The sequence below is a fragment of the Cladophialophora psammophila genome (genome assembly GCF_000585535.1).
Source record: "Cladophialophora psammophila CBS 110553 chromosome Unknown aczJe-supercont1.6, whole genome shotgun sequence".
Lineage (NCBI taxonomy): Eukaryota > Fungi > Ascomycota > Eurotiomycetes > Chaetothyriales > Herpotrichiellaceae > Cladophialophora > Cladophialophora psammophila.
The window spans coordinates 664,894-687,588 of record NW_006912927.1 but is presented as its reverse complement, the minus strand read 5'-3'; the positions used below and the strand labels follow the sequence as shown (position 1 = coordinate 687,588).

Here is a 22,695-nt window from a genome sequence, read left to right as displayed (position 1 = left end):
CTTGTCGTCTGCAAGTAAATAATAACTGTATGGGTAGGTATATGGGATATATGTATATAAACATGAAAAACATCCACCCGACTGCCTGGACGCCGTCGCTCTCACTCATCCATCCGACGCGCAAAAAGCAGCTGTTTCTCTAGCCAAGATCAAGACATGATCAACAAGTCATTAGTTTTCCCCTTGCATGGACGTCGTTGTTGCAGAGCTGTGTCGATGGGTTTTTGGTTTTGGTTTTATCGTTATACGAGCAAGCTCCCTTTGCTGCTTGAAACTTCCTGACGGGCCCTCGAGTGTTCCAGGTTGGATTCAGATGAGTCAAGTCGCCCACGTATCCCTCCTGCTGATCGAGCGACCCTAGCCCCGGTCATCCCGGAGAAGAACTGATGGATGTCCGTCTGTTCCGTCGTTGGTTCTCATCTTGCCCTCGCCCATTCATAGAGGAATCGACTATAGGTCGGAGTAGTACCTGCAGCCTGGAAATTGTCCCAAAGGGCAGAGACTTGAGAGACCATTGTTAGCTGACAGTGATAGTGGACGGCCACTCGCTCTCCAGGTTTCTTCCTAGTCAATGAGCAGGTCATATCGAACGGTACGTCAGGGCAGGTACGGTCGAGATGCGCCAAACAATCCGCCTCGTATTGGTCGCGACGCTCGGGACACAGCACTTTTTCAAATCTAATCTCTCAAACGCCCACTCCGTCGCCTCCTCTTTGAGACTCCTCAGTGCGCAACAATGAAAAAGGTGTTCGTGATCAAACAAACCACCATGACGCATATACCGTATATCGCCAACGCGAGACTCAGCTTGCGAAGCATCTTTCGGCGGAAATGCCTCGTTCGTTTCAACAAGCTCATACCGCTGATGCTCAAAATCCCCGAATTGCTCAGCAAATTTTGCCCTTCGTGGTTTTGTTGTTCATCATTAACGGCGTCATCATCAGACTTGTCGCTTTCATCATCGCCTCCTTGCCAGTCGTAGTCGTCTTCCTCTTTCACGAGTTTTTGATGCAAAGGCGAATTGGGCGAGGATATTTTATAGTAGAACAAGCCCGGAAGGATAAAAGAGATGGATGTGCTTCCCGTTGAACCGACATATGCCAGCACAGCTTCGAGGCTGGACACGGTCATGGCGACAATATAGCTGAGGATGATGATCACGGTGGTAATAGCAGCGAATCGAACCTCGCTCATCTCCGTGTTCCGCTTTTTGCCAGGTTGTAAGAGAGGGACGTCGCGTGGAGGGCTGGAGTCGAGCGAGCTGGGTGTAGCGGGCGTGGAGCGGAGTTTCGCTTTCAATTTGTCGGAAGGACGCCATTTGAGAACTGCGTCAACACTAGCTCGGCAGGGGTGAACTTGAAGAGGGTAGGAGAACATGACGAGGACCACGATCATGGCTTGACCGATCGTTGTAGACACCGAGGGCGCATATTGCGCCACAATATTTCCTCCAATCTCATTTCCAAATGACAGATAGCCGGTAATCGCAACAAGAATGTAAATGGACGCAGCGGTGCCGTTGGATGCGAATACCACAGCGCTGGTGCGAAAATGGGAATTGTCGCTGATCTCGTTGAGGATGCTGAACATGTTTTGATGACAAGTATAGGCGAACACGATGACGGGGAAGGAAGAAAGCGCCGGGATGGGGCCTGCCCATTTGAATATTCGTAGCTGAGTCTGGTAGCGTCCATCGGGTAAGGTGTCGTGTGCTGCAAAGTGGTAGACGACCAGGATGACCAGGTAACCGATTGAGATCAATGCGATCACAGAAGTGTATTTCAACGAGTCGAGCCGGCGGAGGAAAGAGAATGGAATGACGACCAGCATGAACGCCGTCACCCAGAAATGACGGTCAAACATGAACTGGCCCAGGTCCTCTTCACGAGCAAAGCCTCGAACGACACTCGGCATCAGGTCGCCAATGATTATTAGATAACTGACTCCCACTCCAAAGCATTTTATCGCAATAGCGGCGTCAAAGATGACCGCCGCATTTGGGTATGTGATCTGAGACAGAGCAAAAAAACTCGAGGATCCTCTTTCCAGGTATGCGGCGCAGCGAGTTTGCAGGTAGAGGCCGAACCCGGAGGTGGCCCCAGCCCATAGTATCACGATTGTTCCCAACACGACCCCCATATGTGACATAGCGAGAGGCATGGCGAGGACCCCGGCGCCAACGATGGTGTTGAGGAGATTGACGACGCTGCTTATCCATGATGCTTGACCGGCTGTTCCTGTGAGATCACGTTTGGTCAGGGTCGGGGTGGCAGGCCGCCTAAGGGTCGGTCAGGATATGAACAATCACATTGCCATCGCTGCCGGGCGGGCAACTTACCGTCGGAATCGAGACTGCGACCTGCTCGAGGAAGCAGGCACGGGCAGAGACATGATGTATGGCGAGGAGGTCAAGGGCGGCGCAGTCTAGGCAGTGGGATCGGAAGCGCTCATATCTCTTCCCCTCTCGTGAGAGCACTTGACAATGACAGTAGATACGAACAGATGATGGAGCAGTAAATGGCAGGATCACCAAAGCGAGCGGTGAGAAAAGACGAGGAAGTGAATGGATTGAAACGTTGGGCAGGACATGAATCCGGAGAGCGCAGAGCGGAGAGCGAGATATGACAATCACGGCCGCGGATGGCGTCAAATATTCCGCTTCCAGTCGCAGCCGGAGAATCATCGGAGCTTTGCATTCTTCCATTCTTCCGTCCACACTCACACTCAGACATCGTGACATCTATCGACTATACATCCATCTATACGTATGCATATTCTAGCCAAACTCGCTCAACATTCAGTATGTCCCCCACCCGGGCTTCAACTCCCCCAGAACCTCGTTGTATATCTTCTCGGCGTCACTCACAGTCGCCCCTTTCGCAGCCGTGGCGTATGGCCCGATGTTGTTAAACAGAGGCACATCCCTCACGGCGTTCGCCAGCACTTCCAAACAGGTACCTCCTTTGATTTGGATCATGTCCTTCTGCTCCCCATCGGTTCTGCTAGAGACTTCGCGGTCCTTGACCAAGGCGAGCATCACCTGGGCCACTTCCTCTGGCGTCACCCATATATCTGCCCCTTCACCTTCTTGCTTCACAATCTTCAGCTTCTCCGGGTGGTCGGTCCACAGCGGTGTCTTGACCACTCCAGGCATCACGCCAGTGACACGTATTCCATGCAGATGTTCCAGGTCCGCCAAGCTGCGTACCAACGCTTGAACACCATGCTTGCTCACGTAATACAGGGGGAACGGCAGACTCGCGCTCTCGCCTGCAATGCTCGCAATATGAACAATCGATTTGGGATTTTCAGCACTGCATGGCGGCTTTGCGGCCAGAAAGTGAGAAATGGCCAACTGCGTGACGCGGACGGGATGTGTCAAATTGATGTCCAACAGCTGGTACCTCCCTCCTGCGGGGTCATCCTTGGATTTGGCCGTCCCCGGCGGATACCAGAAATTGCTCCAGTGAGGTTCAAAGACGCCTGCTCCGGGGCACACAATGTCGATAGATCCAAAGTGCTGTTGGGCGACTGCAAACATGGCATCAAGGTCTGGCCACGACGTCACGTCTGTTCTTTGGAAGACGGCCTTGCTGGGGGTTGATTGATACTTCTGAACCAGTTCCTCGGCTTCTGGCCGGAGACCAAGGTCGGCAAACACCACGTTGGCGCCATGTTGCAGAAGAAGACGGGCAAACTCGAGATTGATGCCTGTTGAGGTTCGCCCCGGTTAGCCCTGCTCTGCGGGTAAGTTGCATTGGGATGGTAGCTACCAGAACCCGCGCCGGTGACGATCGCTGTCTTTCCTTGGATCTGCTGAGCCATTTTGGAGATGTCTTCAAAAGCACGAGGCGAAAAAAGGCAAAGAAACGTATAGGGAGAATCGCCAACCTTATACACTCAGACACGGTCTTCTGCCTCGGTATGTCCAGGCTTGCAATTTGTATTGCCAGTTGCCATTTGCAAAGCAGACCCTCCAAAGTGAACTGTGTTCTCGTATTTGGAGTGGCCTTATCCCACACGAGTGCCCCCCTCCTCACGGAAGCACGAGGGATGTGCCCTCTCGGGAGCAGTTTGCCCGAGGTTATGATCTTCAGGTCAAGCGCAAACGGCGACTTTTGTCTCCGAGAGATACAACACAATACAGCCTCTGGTGGCGTCCACAAAACCCTCGTCTTCTTTGACGCTAGTCCTGGTCTGGAAGCGTATCCGGTTGCTCTCGCGGTATGATGAAGGATAAATTCAGACAATAGAACTGAATACAAGTGAATGCGAATTTGAATCCTTCAGACATCTGATATTCTCCCAAGGTGAAGGTGCAGCGACTCAGGACGAACATGAAGAACCACCTCACCACAGCGTTGCGCCGAGCCGCATCCACCTTGACCAAAGAGGCTGGTGACATCAGCTCCATCTTTCCCTCACTGTCTGGCAAGAAGCCTGATCCTCTGCCACCACGGTTCAGCGCATTGAAAAAGTCATTGATCAAAGGTAACGAAGACGCTGTAACAGCGTCCTGGCAACGACTGCTGAAGAGTCTGGAGCGGGAGATTGGGGAGATCAGATCAGAAGGCAGTAACGTATGTTGCTGTTGGACTCTCGTGATTTGCCAGTGGCTGACTGTTTGGACATAGGTTATACCCAGCGTTGAATTCCGAGATATAGTTGCCGGTACTGTCCCTCAGTCAAAGCTTGACGCGATCCGCCATCGAGGGACAGCAGTGGTACGCAACGTCCTCCCCCGGGACCAGGCGCTGGATCTCAAACGACAAGCCAAAGGATATATCGCTGCAAATCGGCCCAAGGTCAGGGCCTTTCCAGCCGATGACCCAGCCGTATACGAGCTGTACTGGACTCCCTCCCAGGTCCAAGCACGCGCTCATCCAAACATGCTGAAAGCGCAATCTTTCCTTGCGTCCTTCTGGCACTCCTCTGACCCGTCTTCAGAGATATCAACAACCTACCCTTTGACATACGCAGACCGTTTTCGCATCCGACAACCGGGCGACGCAAAGTTCTCGCTGGGCCCCCACACAGATGGAGGAAGTCTCGAGCGCTGGGAAGATCCCGAGTATGCTCGTGTATACCAGACTATTCTAAAGGGCAAGTGGGAAGAGTACGACCCTTTTGACGCACGCCATCGCATCGAAGCCAAGATGGACCTCTACAATGGGGCAGGAGCTTGCAGCATGTTTCGCCTGTTCCAGGGTTGGCTGTCCATGTCGTCAACGGGGCCAGGGGAAGGCACCCTGAGAGTCTGCCCCTTGATCCGACATGCAACATCTTACCTGATATTGAGACCTTTTATCAACCTTCAGACTGGAAAGCTGAACCTGGATGCCACTTTCCCAAACTCTGTGCCAGCCGCATGTCAGGAATACGACCCGCTGTCTCACCCAGGCCTCAAGCTCGAGACTACCATGGTGAGCATGCCCAAAGTTGAACCAGGAGATTATGTCGCTTGGCACTGTGACCTGGTGAGTTTCCGTCCTAATTGAAAGACCCCCTTTTTTTTGGGGCGAAGCCATTGTCGTGAGAGGCTGAGAAAAATCCCCAGATCCACGCCGTGGACAGAGAGCATCACGGAAAGGGCGATAGCAGCGTGATGTACATTCCTGCGTGTGCAATCACCAGACCAAACATCGATTTCTTAAAGAGACAACGGATGAGTGCGTTGGGATATAGCCCCCCTCCGGACTTCCCAGGTGCTGGTGGTGATGGTGAGATTGGCTTTTCTGGAGCCGTGGCTTGGGACCAAATCAGAGATGCAGGGAAGCGTGCCATGGGACTGGGCAAGAAGATGTGGGATGTCAATCCAGGCATGAGTGAAGGAGAGCGGAAGGTCATTGAGGCTGGCAATAGGGCACTGTTTAGTTAATTGTCCTGCATAAAAAGCATCGATTTTAGGGGCCATTGTCCTTCTCTTCGGAAAAGCGAACTGTGTTATCATCTCCTTTCACGGCTGTATGCTGATTTCCTTGAGATAGACATGTTGAATATGGATCCAGTTCTTTGGCCCCCGATCAGCAGTTGCTACTGGACAATCTGTTCCGTGGATACCTGTTCCCTGGGGGCAAGACGAGCTGTAAGCTCCGCTAACAAGTTATTGGCCATTCAACTGACATTGAATGACCAACAACTTTGTCGCAGAGATTTCCTTCCGTCCGATGTCTTAATCCAAATAGAGTTACATGGGAGTGAGACAGCTGGTAAGGCGACCTGGAGGCCTGCATTATCGGGCTCTCGCAAGGTCCCCGATGCTGGAGAGGTCCTTCAAATGGTGCAAAGAAAAAAGTAACTGTGGACAGGCAGACATCATCATGCAGTAGGGATCAGCAGAAGAGGGAAAGGGATGTTAGTATGGGTCCCGTTTTTACAGCCATATCCCCGGTTGGCCAACCGCGATGAGAACGGCCCCAGTCTTCAGGGTGAAACTGCAGCAATGAGGACGCAGACGGGAATTTTGACAGCTGTCATATGTATGTATTTCTCGGCCTTGATTGGATACGCAGCAGGGCAACAAACCGTGCGTTGACGGCAAAACGGGCGTGCGTGGGCCTGCATGCCAGGTCGGACGTCAATTGTAATTGTAATAGGAACAGGAGTAGAGTACACGCCCGCAAAGTCGAAAACTGTTAGAAGTACAGCAGTAAAGCTGTACGGATGCAAGGAAGCCTACCGGTATACACTTCCCTATAGATTCTGTGAAACAGTAAGCACCTAAACAACCCCTTTGGGTGCCCGCGAACCCGTGGTCAAAATTATTCAATGAGTCCGAGGCATGGCTGATGATGCCGAGGGGCATGTTCCTGGCTGGACAAGAGAATCAGGAACACCAATAATGTCTTCTCCACGGGTGGAGCTGTCCGCTTGGTGCTTGACGCTTGACGGCAGATGCTCGACGAGTGTGGATGCCCGCTGAAGTCTCGGTAAAGAAGATCAACGCACGGAAGGATTGCAAAATTCTCAAGCAAAAATTCCCGATGGGGGCTTTCCCCTCAGCCGTAACGGACGACATAGGGCTGACGGCATTCCATGAACAGCACATGCAGTAACGGAAAAACCGATAGTGTGCGGGAACAGCTGAAACCCTCTAGGCGAAGATCAGAAACAGAAACTGTGGGCATTATGTGGAAATCTCGACGCAAGGTACGTCGTGGAAGAGTTCCTGACCCTTGTATTCACGCGTGTCTCCAGTGTACTTAACAGTCAGAGCTGTTGAAAGCGATTGCGAACCATTGAGCACGCACGGCATGTAGAGCCACGGCAATCAGCATTACGCCTGGAGTACCGAGTAGAGGGGATAGGCTTACCAGGAGAAATAGCCACGTCGCGTGTTGTACCCTGTAGTGATGAGCAGGGCACCTGCTTTTCGTGTCCAGCCTCGAACGCCCTGCATGTTGCAAGTTCTCTGCTCGTCGACGAAGCCCGTGAGTGGGTTTGCGTGTTTGCAAGGTTGTTGGGTCTCGCCTGTAGCATAAATGCAGATGTGGCTGAAGTCTGAACGGATTATTGAAGCCACCAAAATATTCAACATCGTACATCCATTGTTAAGGGGACCCGACGATTCTTCTTGTGCAAATGTGACAAAAGATCTGACTTCTAATTGTACGAGAAACAAAAAGGTAGAAGCCTGTGTATGAATGCTCTGTACTCACCGCCTGATAAAGCACCCAGCTGGAGGCAGGTAAACCAGCGTCCAGGGTCCCAAACTACTACTGTACTATCCTGGTCTGTCCGGACTTCGAGCGTGGAGAACTCGCGGCAAACGGGTTGGATATTGGTAGGCTAAAATGCGAAAGTGCCTGGGTGCCTGAAGCATCTGTCAGGGGAACCTGCGCCATTCCTGCAGCAGTCAACGACCCCGTCTAGCTAGTCCTCGGTGCATCAGCCTGACAAGGTTTGAGAACACTCCGTACTGCGGTGCTGCCATGTGGAAAACTGCAGCTTCTTGCGCTACAATATGCGGATTGCCCTAAGAGGTACAGAAGGGAGCTAACAAGTCTTCCGCCTCGTGGAGCTGCTGCCGTAGTGAGAAAGGTTCTTGTTGGCTCGCTCCCAGATGCCAATGGAGAAGGAGAAGTCGTGTGCTCTTCCTGTCCAGATCCTTTGACTACGCTGGATTCGCAATTCGTTGAAGCCAATTCCAGAGCGTGCTCTGCCATGTCTGCTCAACTTCAGCCTCGAGCTGAGGTGCTAAACCCCAGGTATTGGCCATGTAGAGATTCCGCCCAGACCCAGTTCGAAGTCATCCTAGATTGACTTACTCGATATGATGAATGAGTGGTGTCATCCCGTGAAGCAGAAGAAGAGCGTATCATCTCGCACATGTGCGTGCCGGGACGCGACAATCGTGAGTTTGATCTCTGATTTAGGCTGGCGGATGCGAGCACCTCATGGTGATATCCCACGTAGAGGCCCTCATACAGCCTAAAAGCACGATCGTGCTATTATTGAACGAGGTAACAAGTCCCCCACGGGCTCGTCTTCCTAGTAAGCATCCTTGTTGCCAGAGTAGAGAGTCGGCTCCATGCTTTTGCTTAACGCCACCAATGGGCCGGGAAGGTTCCAGAGCGGTAGGAGCGTGGGATTCTTGTGCAGTATCGATTCAGCCCAACCTTCACCGATGCTCACGGCCCTGTCTGTTGATAGTAAATGTATGTAGCTATGCCATGCTATTAGTAGCTGGTGACTGTTTCCTCCTCTTCGGTTCCCACCCCCTACCTGCTCCCTCTTCAAGTCTCGTCAAGCAAGCTGATCGGAGTGGCAAAAGCTGTTGTTTGCCAGAGGAAGCGAGAGAGATAAGCGAGGCCGGAGGGAGTGAGGGGCCACAGGGGCAGTCAAGGCGAGCCGGTTGTTTTTTCCTTTTCCAACGGTGCGATTGCAGCCACTCCAAACAGGGGACAAAGACGCGATATTTCTGTGGTTGGCTGAAAGGACAGACGGTGTTTCCAAGCTGACAATTAGTCTCCTGAGACGACAACCTAGAAACCGACAAAGTGTGAGTGCGATTGCGAGTGGAAGTGCAAGTGCGACGTCGACGTCCGTCTAAAACGGTCCGGAAATGTGCTGACAAGAACTTTACTCACGCCAGTAGCGGTACGCCGCCACGTCCAGTGCCCAGCGCCATGATCATGATGGGCTGTGTCTGATAAGCTGCAAGCGCCCGGTGGCTGCACTTCCACCAAAGAAAAGAAACGCACAAAGCCATCACAGCCGCCATTCATGCCAAGGACATCAATCTGGCCTTGCGCCATCCTTTCCCTCGCTTCGATTTGGAGATAACGAGTCAAGTAGATTGATTGCTGGGTCGATTGATTGATGCTCTCCAGCCATAGAATGCGTGAGGAGCATTGGATGGAGTACAGAGCTCCTCGGGCCCTGAAGTCGTGATACCCTGGGCTGCTGGTGGCTGTTTGCATTCATTTTGAGAAGCACATGCATAGACGATCCAAAGTTCGACTCTCTGGAGGGAACAAAGGCACTCATGCACTTCTTGCTTAACAGCTTGTGTTGATATTGAGTGAGACCGCGCTCTCAGCCACCAGCTCATCTACGAGGTACGCGCTAGTCATATCTATGTACCTATGTAGGTAGGGAATCATATCGAGAGAAGCACACTCAAGGCCCAAGTGACCTAGAAATGTACCGAGTACCGTGCTGTTCACAGCAGGGGGTTGGTCACCCACAAGGCAAGAACGGGGATCTCGCCCCTGTTCTCGTCTACTGCTCTTCTTTCAATATTGGCCTTTCGTTCTCCATTCAAATCCTTCGAAAAAGGGATGATCGACTTCCGAGGTGCCATCTCCGGCATGGTCTCTGTAGATGTCGACACCGAAAGGACCACGAACAGCATGGCTCTTGCTAGATTGGAGTTTCACCTCTGCTCGATCGGTCAGGCCAAAAGTATATTGATGGGCAAAACCTTCTTCCGTCAAGGACCGTGCCCTTAGGGGACACGGAGGACTGTGTACTCCATAGTAGTCGTATGTGCCATAAGTAAGAGCATAGTCGGCGCTTTCATCAAAATCAGTACGGATGAAACGTCAATCTTCCGAACTGCAGCAGAAACATTTCCGATCAACGCAAGGAGGTCAGTCCTGAGATTTGGGACTTCTCGTGCAACAGCGTGATATTGATATTCGGCGCTTTCGACGTCCATCACGCATACCCAGTACGCGTGTCTCACGGGGCTCCCTTGGTTACCACAGGAAGAGGAAATCTGTGTTCTCATATGAGAAACTTGGAGATTCGATTGTCTAGTGTCACCAAGGCAGAGGTAAAGGGTGACTTAGGTCGAGCACGATTGCTTTGGACATTGACTTGGTGATGCTGGTGCTGGTGCTGGTGCTGGTGCTGGTGCTCAATATCGACAACAACGTTGCAGTCCCAGGAGGAGACCGGCTTGTAGACGCCGTCACGGAGGAGGATCGTGGACATGTTGAAGTGTCTTCCTAATTGGGTTTGGCGTCTGTGATGCATGAAAACAAGATGCAGCCCCAGTTGCACTAACGTCACTAGTGGCAGACCATCTGGTGTTAGTGCACTAGCTAACCCAAAGAGGTACAGGCCGTCTAGTAGATCTCTCTTGCTCTATCCCAGTCTGTGATGGATCTTCTTCCCACTATTTCTGTGCAGATGAGTTCCGTGACCCCCGACATGATTTGGCTCGCTAAGTTTTTCTTCTCTTCGCACAGAATCTTCTACCCACATTCTCGCCGAAGCCTCCCCCTTGGTGTCGTTTTCCTGCCCTCTCGGAAAGGAGATTTTCTGCCCAGTCTGCCTCGTCGCTTAGCGTGACCAAGACCCGTTTCAGGAAGCCTCCAGCCCAGCACGCAGCTATTGTTGTCAAGCCCACTGCTGACTGCTGCAGAAATCGCCCTGTCTGACTCGGTCGAATGTCGATCAAACATACCAAGGTCACCACGCCGAGAACCGCCGGAGCTTCTCGTCAGGCCTCTCAGAGGTGGTCCCTTCAATTCTTCAGTGTCCCGTCAACTCGGCTTTCTCTGCTCGTAGCTGGGTGGGAACGCGTCCAGGGGACTCTCGGATCTTATTTTCCACATGTCGCCATCCACATCCTGAATACGAGATTCGACATGTTGGAGACTCCTGTCTGCTTCCTGGACCATGGCCGTTACACTCCGTGTCCCTCCTCTTCCTCCTCGACCGCGGTAACTGCCACCGGACGCGCGCTGCGGGTAACGGGCATTTGAAAAGCCAGGGGGTGCCAGGGAAAAAATAGCGTCCCACAAATGACACGATAGTGGTCTAGCCCATCTCGGCGCCGGAGGATGACGCCGATGCGCAAGCAGCGCGCACTACCAGCACCCTGGTTCAATACAAAACCCCCTGGTTCCGAGCAGAAGGTCCCGGGTTGTGGCTTCCGCCCACGCAATGAATCCGACCCGCTGAAAAGTTACGACAGAGTCCACCTGTTCCTGACGAGAACATGGCCCCATCAAATCTCCTCGCCTGCTCCTTCGCACCTCCACTATAACGCAACGTTTTCCCCAATTCCCCTGCTTCGTGCTTTGCGAAGATGGGGATGCTTTTCAAGCCGGCAGTCTCAGTCGCGTTTGTCGAAAGCATTACGTTCTCGAGCCATCCCTTCCGCGGTTTAGATTCTCTTTTCACCCCGTTATCCAGCCATCAAGCCTCGCCGGCAGTTTGGACCACTCGCTGCCCCTGCTTCCGGGTGCTACTTTCTGCATGACTGACGACTTTGACCCATGAACGACGAGGGTCGTGGTGCTCACTCCACCTCTCTTTCTGATCGGGGCTCTGCCAATTGGTAAGATCAGGCCCAAATATCTCTTCTCCCGCTCATTGTTCATCAAGTCTGTCTTCCATTCTCAGCTCTGTCTATCACTCAGCTTGTGTTCCTGCTATTCCACGTTGCGTGCTTGGTCACTACAGCTTTGAGCCATTAAAATTTGTTTTGATAAAATTACCGTCTCCCTAGTCACTGGCTTCACGCGTTTCCCCATCTCACACATCAGCTTTTCGTTCTGCCACTACAGCACAGAAACAAGGCCGACATCTCAACAGGGAGACTCCCTGAGGCGTTTGTGAGCTCTCCGAGTTGATCGGGGGTGATCTTGGATATTTGAACGTGCGCGTTGGTGGTGGGGGCTGTATCTTGAAACCCCGCCGCCTTCAAATGTTGATTGTTGGTAAGATCGAAGATCCTGAGGAGTCATTTGGGACACTTCACGTGATGGCAATACCGACTGACTGAATGAAACATCAGTCCGAGGCAGATCTTGTGCCATATAGACCCTGCCACCTGCCAAGCGTTCCTCCTTTCTCCTAGATTACCAACAATCTTTCCGACGAACTCAGCACGACGACCTCCCAGCACAGACACGACATCAGGGTGGCACAAGTCTGCTCCTGCCCACCTTTGGATGAGACACTATAGATTTGTGTCCTTGGTCTCTTAGTAACTGTCAAGCATCGAACTTGGCGAGGCCTAAATGGGCCGCTTCCCATGGGGCCAAGCGCACTCCAAGCCAGGCAGTGACAAGCTGCATGCTGTTCCCAGTGACTGGTTTTCAAAGGACAACGCTGAGCCGTCAAGACAAGCACTTCCCGATTTGATGAAAGAGTACTCGAGTCCCGAGCTAGGAAACCCTGACATATCGCCCAATTCGCGAGTGAGGTCGCGGACGAACACTGTCACTTCCTCTTTTTCTGCCTATACTCGCTCTTTGTCGGATACTTCGACCGACATGGCCTCCAGGCCTTCTTCTCGCCAGAGTTTTGTCGACGGCGGCCTACCGCTGCCCGAACGCCAGGAAAGCGCTGCGAAGACCTTGCTGACCAAGGGCACTCGCATGTTGAAACGGCAAGGGAGCAAGCTCAATCTTCTGCCTTCGCAGCTAGAAGACAGGTCCAATGTCCTCCCGGAAGCAAGGGTTGGCGAGATGGCTCCAGTAAAGAGTCTCCAACGCCAGCCCACTCTGATCTCAAGGCGTAAGGACCCCTCTGCCTGGCCTGTCCACTGCTGCCCATCTCTAACAAGATACAGGGTTAAAGCGGAGTATATCAGGGCCCTTTGCCTTCCAACATTTGACTCACGGCGATCAAGCCCAGTTCCAGAGTTTGGATTCAGTTAGCAAGACAGACCTCACTTCAGAATTCAATGCTGTTCATGCCGATCAGCAACCAGTTGACCAGATTCGTGGGATACCCGTCACAGACCTTCCGGTGAACGGTGACGAATCCAAGATCCACGTTGGATTTGACGAGCCAACTTCGCCAACCACCAGTGCCATTCCTTACCTACCAACAACCCCAACACGCCCGAGCCCGCCGCCGAAGGATACTTTCATGCCGCCATACAGTCCCGAATTTCGATTATCTCGCTCGATGGAGAATTTCTCTCGCCCAACGAGACTATCCGTGACTGCTGTGGATATCTCCCCTTCCTCCGACATATCTAAGAGATTGTCGGCGATGAGCCCTATCAGTCAGGCTAGAGCCCTAGCTAAGCCGCTCCCACACTTGCCAGATGATCAAGTTGTCCACGCTGTTTCAACCAGGGACGACATTGCACTTCCTCTCCGTACCGCTCCGCTGCCATCGCCTCCAAGGGCAGTGATGGAGGTCGTTGAAGAGGAGAGTGTAGATGAGAATGCAACACCACAAACAGTTCATGCCTCTGTCCAACCATTGATTCCGCACGCTTCCGCTTCGCCTTCTGCCAAACAACACAAGCGGCGAAGCCAGTCGTCCGGCGAAATTCATTTCGATGTTGTTTCCCATACTTCGCCGTGTAGGATGTCAACCACAGAAACAACCGCTGTGGAGCGCACAGGAGGAGAAGCGAGTCCAAAATCTAAGAATCGGTTCTCCGTTGGTGTGAAACCTATCGATATTGGAGACTGGGAGGATGCCATTGATTATTCGTGGGAACATGCCGCAGACCTCGAAGATGACAATGGCACAAATGCCTCAGCTGCAATCCTTAGTCGACCAAGTACTCTGAGCATTCCTCGAGAGAATTATTTGGTGGTAGAGCAGCAGTCTATCGACGAAGCATCTTCCTCGGCTTCAACTCCGTTGACGATGCAGATGCCCAGCAATCTTTCTCGAGATGAGAGTGGTCCTTCTCAGCCGCTCGAGCAGGAACCGTCATCCCCGCTGCTTGGGCTCGGAATTGAGTCTCTGAAGCCAATCCCAACCGTCTCTTTGGATGAAGCGGCAGTCAGTGATTCCCACCAGCCGGAGAACAATCTTGCTTCGACAGACGCCTTTCGTGCTCGGGTCATGCGAAGCCCTGTCTCCACGATGAGCAAGTCTAGCTCACAGGAAAGCATCATCGCCTCGATTTTCGGCACACACCGATCATCAAATTCGAGCACTACTCTGTCCGACCTCGCCCATCTGGCTAGCTTTGGGAACTCGATGGAAAGCCTCAAGCTCGATCTTCAAGATTTTAGTTCCGGCCCAGACAAGCACTTTCGAGAAGGGAGCCAGGATACGATACGAGAAGATTCGCACTGCAGCAACACGGCGGATTCTCACCTTATCGAATCCTTCGGACCTTTTGCTCCGTCTCCGACAATCAGACATGACCGAGGTGCTTCTGCGTCTCAGGTTCCCGTGCCTGAGCGGAAGTCCTCAATGCCTGGTGTCGAACTCTCGAGGGCTCAAGCGGGCCGCAAACGCGCCAATACAGCAACTTCCCGACCTCGACGCAACACCCGGGTTTCCTATTCTCTATTCCCCACCAATGCAGCCAACTGACGGCTGCTTGTCGACCACCAGCCATGTATACTTGAAAAAATTGCTGGATCGGCCAAGGTCACATTGAAATTATCATGCTTTCATTTCTGCGAGACTTTTATTACGAACTAATGATTGGGTGTCTTGACCAAACACCATGAACGATTATGATTCAAGATGAATATTTCCGAAAGGAACGAATTTACTTTTGCGGGATGTCAATTCGACGGTGGACATGGTTGGGAATCGGGGCTAAGGCTACAAAAAAAAGGCGGAAATGGCGTGAGCGAAACAGACCCGGTCGGTCGTACGGCCCACTGGTCCCAAAAAAGATTTCTGGAGTGAACAAAATTTCGACTGGAACAAAATTTCTTCTGATCTTTCAGCGTTTCAAGGGTTGAAATAGAAGGGTGGGGAGAGCCACAAAAGTCATGAAAATTGGCGGTGAATGTGTACCTTGATCGGACTCTTGGGCACAAGCGGAAGGATTCAAAAATCCTTGCAAGGAGCGCTTATGCATCCTGCACGAAGATAGCTGAACAGCTCTCTAGCCTGCTCTGTACATGTACCTTGCACAAAGCTAAACTAGCTTGGTATCTTCTTCGAGGCCACTCCATCGTGTACGCCGTATAGACGTCGAGTACGTGAAAAGAGTGTTGAGACATGTGCTCCTTGATCGTCGAACAACTGGCTCTCAAGTCTCTTTTCAGGCGGTTTCCTTTTTGTCCTCTTTCTTGCTTATCCTCAGGTCTTGACCTGCGTGGGGGAAAAGCGACGTGGGATGCAAAATGGGATTGGGGGGTCGTCGTTTACAGAGTGAGCTCGAGATGCTTTTTGTTGCTGGTGTTAGTGATTAGTCACGGAAAAAGAAAAGAGGAGGGGGAGAGAGGGAGAGGAGCATTAGCCACGGTCCCCCTCCCCCCGGTCATCATCCTGCACTCCTTCAACAACCCAGAGCGAGAGCGAGACAATTGTGCTAGGAAAAGATACGCGAGCAAAGAAATCTGTTGCGGTTGTTGCGGGTGGTTGCGGGTGGTTGCGGTGGTAGGTTCTTGGGTACATGTAAAAGTACAAGTGCTGGGTATGAGTGCTGGGTACAAGTACTGGGCACAAGTACTGGGTAGTGAGGTGATGGGAGTGAGTGAACAGAGCTGAGGTCCCATGTCGCTGCTGCCCATGACGCAATGCAGTCTTCAATCCCCTCAGTCTAGTGGTGCCCCTCTGTGCCTGCGCCCGTACCCGCGCCTGCGTCCGTGCCCAGTGTCCCGTTGTGCCCCCTTTCTCCCTGTCCGTCGAGTTGTGTCGCCAACAACACGAACTCGTAATAACCTGCACCTACAGCTCTCGACCTGCATTCAGCACCTTGCACTGCCCTGCCCTGCCCTGCCCTGCCCTGCATTCCCTACCTCTTGTGATGGCCCAGGTGGCCAGCTTGCCTCTCAACCATGCTGCAGTGACCATGCAGACTGACATTCTGCTGCGTCCCCCAACAGTTTCATACAGCCCTGGCCCATCCCACAAGGGACCCTGAGCCATCCCTGTCTGCACTGGAGACCCGATCATAACACGTGGAGTTGTCGGTTTGAGATGTTTCCGATCCTTTGCCTTGTCCCTTCGCTGTACTTCCCGCAACTCGGGTCCAGCAAATGACACCAAGCAAATTTGTACCACAGGGACGGTGAATGGAGCCAGGAAAGAGAAGGGCGGAAAGAAACGGCCACCTCTGTACAAACCTCATGGTCCTCGTTGGCGGGGACGAAACATTAAGCTTCTGCATTTGTCTCCAAATCATCTTCTTCATTCATCAATCCAGCGACCACGACTCCACAGCGGCCAGCAACCTCCTGACTTCTTCTCGTAGATCCGGTCCCAGAGGCTTCGCGTCGACCCCAGCTTCTGCAGCCATCTGACCGTCTTTTCCGAATGCCAAGGATGTTGTTTGAGCTGCTTGATGCAACAGCCAGCGAGCACGAAACGAATTCTGCCTTCGCTCGGCAAGCAGAGACAGCGAAAGTAAGCACTTGACCCTGACTGCCGTCACCTGTAGGTTCTTCCTGTCTCCCCCCAAGCTTCGCCAACCAAGGACCTCGTCAAACATGTCCTCAGCGGCGTCGAGGTCACCCAGTCGCACATGGGTCTCAGCAAGTCCGCGAAGGGCATCGCATGCCTCGGGAGACATGGGGCCCCTGGCGGCTTCCAGCTTCTGTAGCAGCTCTGTGAAGCGGGTCAGGGCTTCCTGTTCACGACCCCTTTCAAACAGAGACCAAGCCAGGCACTCCAGGCAATCCATGGCATCTGGATGCAGTGCTCCGAGTTGTGTCTGCACCACGTCGAGGATACACCGAAGGACCATTTCTGACGCGTCAGCCAACGGGAGTGGCGATCGGATAAACAAATCCGCACTTTGTCCGAAGGGGTTGTCTGGACTGACCAACACTTCTGCAAGCCCAATGATATGCTGGTAGACCCGGTGCCACAGGGGCACAAAGAGTGGTCCAGAGAACTCGGCAATAAGGCGGCACAACATGGGCTGCCCTCGAATATTTTGTAAGATCAAAATTGGCTTCAGGTATGAGAAGGCCTCGTCAAACAGCTTGAAAGCCTCCTTGACTTTGTTCGCTTGCAAAGCTTTGCAACCTTTCCTCATCAGCTGTTCGAATCTTAGTGCTTCTTCCTGCGACTCTCGAGTGGTGGCGGCTTTTTTCACTGAGCAGACTGTGGAGAAAGTTATGTGGTGGCAGCGGACCATTTTCTCGAGCCTGTCTGAGTCGAGGGTCGCGGACAGAGTGGGTGCGATGGACTGCCAGAGTCGCACAGTCTGCTGTATGCGGAACTGAACAGTGTCCCGCCGTTGTGGATCATCTCCCGATGTGGCTGGAACAATGGCGCCCTCAGCTTCGGGGAGGACCTCTCTGGTGTGGGCGATCTCATCACACCGGAACGAAGGGTGATGCTGAGGCCACTTCATGGCCGAAGGATCAACTTCAATCGTGCCCCTGCTGCTCATCTGCATTGCATCCAGACCTTCTGATTCGGTTGGAGTCTCTTGACCAGATATTGGCGCCACTGGCGTTGTAGTAAAATGAGTGGCTCGAGGTGCACTTGATGGACAACCCTCGATTTCGTCTACCTGCTTTGGTGACAAAGGAACAGCGGACCGAGTCTTTGCGACGACTTTCCGTTTTCTGTCCATCAAACCCCTCCCACGCAGCCTTGTCGAGACTGGACGTGTCTTCGACCATCGCTGGACATGGCTTCGTACCGCCTTTTCGTAAACATGGCCGGTTGCGTCGCTGGTGCGACCGCTCGAGCCTACCCACAGAAAATCCGGCCCAAGCACCTTTTTCTCGCCTGTCATTCCGCTTCCAGCAGATGTCATTGACACTCCTCAAGTTGCGCACTGTACAATGCTGGGTATCCTCTCGCAGAGATCGCGGTATGCAGGAAGCGCATGATCAGGTTCGTCATCTCCGCTCAAAAAGATGCCCCAAATCTGGGCAGGAAGCGGATTGGTCTTTCTCCCTCAAAGTGGCTTATTTTGGTCCCCGACTGCTGAGTAAGAACTGATCTTTTCAACACCGCCATTGGCCCTGAATGTTTACTTAGCGTCGGCGTCTTTTCTCGAGAAATTCGTGCTTCTGTTTCGATCTGCTGCGGCTCATTGGTGAGTGTAGACGAAACAGATGTTACTATTGAGGTGTTTCAGACGCCCAATATGTTCGATCTCGGTGTCAAGGAGTGCCCAAATTGGTTCTGGGTATTCGTCATATTATTCGGCAGCGTCCCTCCCTCGGCCCTCATGCGGAACAGGATGGGGCCCATGCTGACGCCCGAAACAAAGGCTGAGGTGTGGTACCCGAGATCCAGCTTGTTCTCGGTTCAGAGAGTGTCGGGCAGGAGATCAGCAGACAGCCTTCTTCGGCTCGACAGAATGACATGATTGCAAATTGAGGAGAGACTCCTGTTCCCACAGCCTGATCACTTCGGCGATAGAAGGCTGCGTCCGTCAGTAATTGGCAAGAGCGATTTGATCTCAAATGCTGTGATCTCACCAATTCCAGGCTGCGGTAAGGCTAGAAGGACACGATGGGCGAACTGATATGTCCGATTTTCGAAGCCATCATTGCCAGGGGAGGGTCGCGACGAAAACTTGAACAACATAGTAGTAATATGGGATAGACTGACGTTCACCAAGATGGAATCGCCAACAACGTCAACAAAAGCTCTTCCCAAGACGGCCTTTTCGCTGTTGTGCAACTCAGGTTCAGCGGTCATCCTGGTCGACAACATACCTGAAATTCGCAAGACAGAACGGGACCTATGTGCTGCTGCTATTCCACAAACGAACGAGCGGACGAGCGAACGCAATAAACGAGGCAGAGTTTCGTTCCTCCGGACTCTATGACCCCGGAGACTGGTGAAGTTTTATGTTATCAAGAACAACAGGAAGCAGAGCAGAGCCGAAGAAGATCTGACTGAGAACAGCCTCGCTAAGGCTGAAAAGCTAATGAAAGCTTCACATGGCGTGGGGGGCGCGCGTCCGTTTTCCTTATGTGAGAAATTTATAACCCCGGTCAATCGATCGATCAATCAGTCAATGGGCCAAGAAAGCCAGGAGAAACTCGGCTAGATATGGTCTTTGTATAGCCCAAAAGGGAACACGTCCATCCATCATCGGTCAATCATCGAGTGTCGTCTTCCGCTCCTTGCTCGGGCCTACCCAGTTGTTTTTCCTGCGCTACTGGTTATTCGAGCAGACGAGAGCGAAGCGGGAGATGGATATCCGGAACAGGCTCTAACTCTTCAGGTCGTATTCCTCCTTCCTTGTTCTTTACTTCTCCTGCCTCTGGTTCTTGCGCCTCTCGCTTCGCACCTAGGACAGTATATTGGACCTCGCGAGACCAGCAAAAGCAGAGCCATTCCGGAGACTCCAAAGGAATAGATGGAGTGGATATGAGCCACACATCTCTCTGTTTCCCCTCTCTTTCTCTAAGTCTGATGTGTGGATTTATTGTCACAATCATGATGTGTGCTTCGGTGCCCACTTGTCCGCTTGAGTATAACGCGCCAAAGCAAAGCAAAGCGACCCGACCAAACCGAATTGAACGAAAAGGCATTGCTTGCCTTGGCCAATAATCCCGTCCGCGGCATTTTTCGTCAAGAAGGTCCCGCCATTAAGGTGATATACTCCAGGGCGCACGGCCACAGTAATAAGACTCGTGGGCGTGCTGGCACCATGTCCAGATCGACGAAATCAATCCACCAACAAAAGGAAGTGCTTTGTTATTGATAGTATTGCTATTGAACATTGCCACTTCGTTAGAAGCCCCGGGACGAGACCATGACCGTCTCCCTCGCGCCATTCCGGTCATAGTCAGGCATAAAGTCGAACTCGGAACCAGGTCCTCCGCTAACAAAGCTGTGTCTTGCCGGAGAGACGAGACACTGGTCCTGTCGCGCGACCGCCCCCCCCGCGAGCGGCCACGAGTCGGCGAAGGGGCCTAGTTCTAGAGGCAGATGTTGGTGGTGGTGGTGGCGCTGCCGGTGCTGCTGCCGGTGCTGCAGCCAGGAACCAGACATCATCTGCTTCAGGTACTGCTGATCACGCTGGAGCGAACACGGAGGTAATTCATCATTTGCCGTGGCGATCATCTGAGATTGCTGCTGCTGCGGTCGATTGTTCTCTTGGTGTTGTTGTGGGACTTGGTGGAATACGATCTCTGAAGGCGATGGCGCAGTGCTGGGCACCGCAAGGTCCTGCGGTGGCGATGACCCGTCGCTTGCCCTGCTGAACCGGGCTCTGAAATGCGGACGACTGGGGATGGGCGGTATCGACGCTGTGATCTCGTTGAGTTGTTCGTTCGAGACCAGCGGGAGGACCTGGAGCAGTGCCGACTCGAGCTCATATAGGCGGCCTTCGAGGATGTCGATGTATCCCTTTACCGGACCCCTTCAGGGATGTTGTTGTCAGCATTTTGGGAGGTGAGATCGACCAGGCTGAAACAACAATTTTTTTGTTTCGTGAGTACGCCGTGGTCGTCATGGAGACGATTGAAACACCGCTTACCTTTTCTTCGCGTCTGGGAAGGTGCAAAAGACCCTGAGGGCAGCGCATTGCGAACATCCGGACCTGCAAATTTCCTCGAGTTTAGTGACTTTCCCCAACCAAACGCTCTCTCAGTTTCCAAGACTTCGAAATATCCACGAAATTGTTGGAAGAGCAAGTCAATCAACCCGGAAGCGTCAGCTGCGCAAGTAATGCAACGCCCCAAGGCTCCCTAGCTCGCATAGATGAAGGCAAACAAGCAAGTCTCCCGCCGCCTGTTCTTGCAGTGTACTTACTTGTTGCCGTCACACTGGTGATCCTCACAAGTTAGTTTCAGCATAGACAAGACAGAGAGAGAGAAAGAGAAGGGGGGGAGAGATGAGAAGCGCCACGGAAACTCATGTCCGTACCTTCTGTCTTTTGAGACGACAGTGGTTGCAAGCCAAGCTAGTGCGCTTCGTGGTGTCGGTAGACGGCGATGCCATGACAGCTTTTCGGGGTTGTCAGACGTGGAGGGATTTTTTGGGACGGTCGAGGACACTGACGATAGAAATCTCCAACAAGCAGAAGTAGTCGACGTCGAGTTGAAGGCTGGTGTGTTTTTGACTCGATACATATGTATTGCCGCAGGGTAAATGTATATATCTGTATCCAGATTATAAAGCGCATCCCAACACGTGAGCCCGCCTCCACAAGAAGCTCTGGTGGCTCAGGCCTGGAGTATGTACCTGGTATTCGTTCAAGGGTTCGCCCACACAGCGCGAGGAGGATCGCCGCTGTCGTTACTAGTGGTATTGTGCCGCAATCTCCTCACCTGCCCTGGCTCTCGGCTAGATTACAGACGAAGGCTTCGGGGAGCAGGTGTTGAGGTGGGAGAATGGCTTATGTGTTGATGGAGGTATAGCGGCATAGCAGGGCATAGTCGAGCTGTTAAACCCCGCGGGCGCCTCCGGTCCTGCGGGATCGACTATTGCTCGCATGATGATGATGAGATGATGATGATGATGACTGTTGAAAATGAGTACAAGGTTATGCCTGGGTCCAGGGAGGGGAACGACCCCCGTTGTGTGGGAACAACGGCAGCACCTGAGTTCCTGGGTCCTGGGTCCTGGGTCCTGTTCGTGTTTGCCTGGGAAGAGCCAAAAATTGTTCTCGCGCGAGGCTTGCGCATTGTCTCGTGCGAACAAGCGAAGGAACCAAAACCAAGACGTGGCCTGAGAGGCTGACAAAGCCGTGACCGCATCAAGGCATAGTACTTACCACAGAACGCAGAAACTTGTACCGAGTATGAATGTCCACATCCTCGCTAAGCTGGGCATGGGGCGTGTTGAAAGCCAAGTCCGGCCGAGATTCAGGGCAGCAATCTTCGATCGATCGATCGACGGCACAACGGAGAGAGAGAGAGATTCTGAGAGAAATATGAATGAGAGGCGTTGATGGAAGTGTTTATCCGAACCCCCCCCCCCCCCCCAAAGCAAGTAAAATGTATTTCGGTGGTAAAACGATGCTGAGTGCATGGATATCCACATGCAACGGCCGAAGCTACGCATCTCTCGTTTTGTGAAGGAGACGATATCGAGATGATGGCTGCGAATCCAGGCGACCGAGCTTTTATAACTTCGAAAAGACCATCCTGGCCAGAGGAGGAGCAAGAGGACAAAGATAATAGCTCGATGGAAGGAGAGAAACTAATCCATATTTGAACCATGGCCTTGATGGGGAGACTAGTTTGACGAGGGTCGTCAGCCCCTGCATCCATCCCTCGATTGTATTTCCGGCCCTGAAGAGAGGTCCAGGTTGATTGATATGGGCACGCCTCGCCTTCGTGCTGGGAAATGCACGAAGACCCGATGGCGCGGACCTTGGGCCTTACAAACCGACCGTCGCGTACCCGGAGCTAGACTAGGGTTGAATGT

At 52.7% G+C, this 22,695-nt stretch overlaps 6 protein-coding genes across 6 annotated transcripts; 2 read left to right on the top strand and 4 right to left on the bottom strand.

Moving 5' to 3' along the window:
- Positions 1–723: 723 nt before the first annotated feature.
- Positions 724–2,391, bottom strand: A1O5_04579 (uncharacterized protein; the record flags this gene model as incomplete). The annotated part of the gene is made up of 2 exons (XM_007745184.1): positions 724–2,278; positions 2,339–2,391. 2 exons carry the CDS (start codon positions 2,389–2,391, stop codon positions 724–726), a joined length of 1,608 nt encoding a protein of 535 aa, XP_007743374.1.
- A 406-nt stretch (positions 2,392–2,797) lies between these two features.
- Positions 2,798–3,825, bottom strand: A1O5_04578 (3-hydroxybutyrate dehydrogenase; the record flags this gene model as incomplete). The annotated part of the gene is made up of 2 exons (XM_007745183.1): positions 2,798–3,711; positions 3,774–3,825. 2 exons carry the CDS (start codon positions 3,823–3,825, stop codon positions 2,798–2,800), a joined length of 966 nt encoding a protein of 321 aa, XP_007743373.1.
- Positions 3,826–4,337: 512 nt separating this feature from the next.
- A1O5_04577 (uncharacterized protein) lies at positions 4,338–5,878 on the top strand (the record flags this gene model as incomplete). Its single annotated transcript, XM_007745182.1, has 3 exons — positions 4,338–4,580; positions 4,635–5,477; positions 5,558–5,878. 3 exons carry the CDS (start codon positions 4,338–4,340, stop codon positions 5,876–5,878), a joined length of 1,407 nt encoding a protein of 468 aa, XP_007743372.1.
- Positions 5,879–12,734: 6,856 nt separating this feature from the next.
- A1O5_04576 (uncharacterized protein) lies at positions 12,735–14,754 on the top strand (the record flags this gene model as incomplete). The annotated part of the gene is made up of 2 exons (XM_007745181.1): positions 12,735–12,978; positions 13,034–14,754. 2 exons carry the CDS (start codon positions 12,735–12,737, stop codon positions 14,752–14,754), a joined length of 1,965 nt encoding a protein of 654 aa, XP_007743371.1.
- A 1,783-nt stretch (positions 14,755–16,537) lies between these two features.
- On the bottom strand, positions 16,538–17,975 carry A1O5_04575 (uncharacterized protein; the record flags this gene model as incomplete). The annotated part of the gene is made up of 2 exons (XM_007745180.1): positions 16,538–17,863; positions 17,892–17,975. 2 exons carry the CDS (start codon positions 17,973–17,975, stop codon positions 16,538–16,540), a joined length of 1,410 nt encoding a protein of 469 aa, XP_007743370.1.
- A 2,077-nt stretch (positions 17,976–20,052) lies between these two features.
- On the bottom strand, positions 20,053–20,848 carry A1O5_04574 (uncharacterized protein; the record flags this gene model as incomplete). Its single annotated transcript, XM_007745179.1, has 2 exons — positions 20,053–20,670; positions 20,801–20,848. The coding sequence occupies 2 exons, from the start codon at positions 20,846–20,848 to the stop codon at positions 20,053–20,055; spliced, it is 666 nt and encodes a 221-aa protein (XP_007743369.1).
- Positions 20,849–22,695: the final 1,847 nt, after the last annotated feature.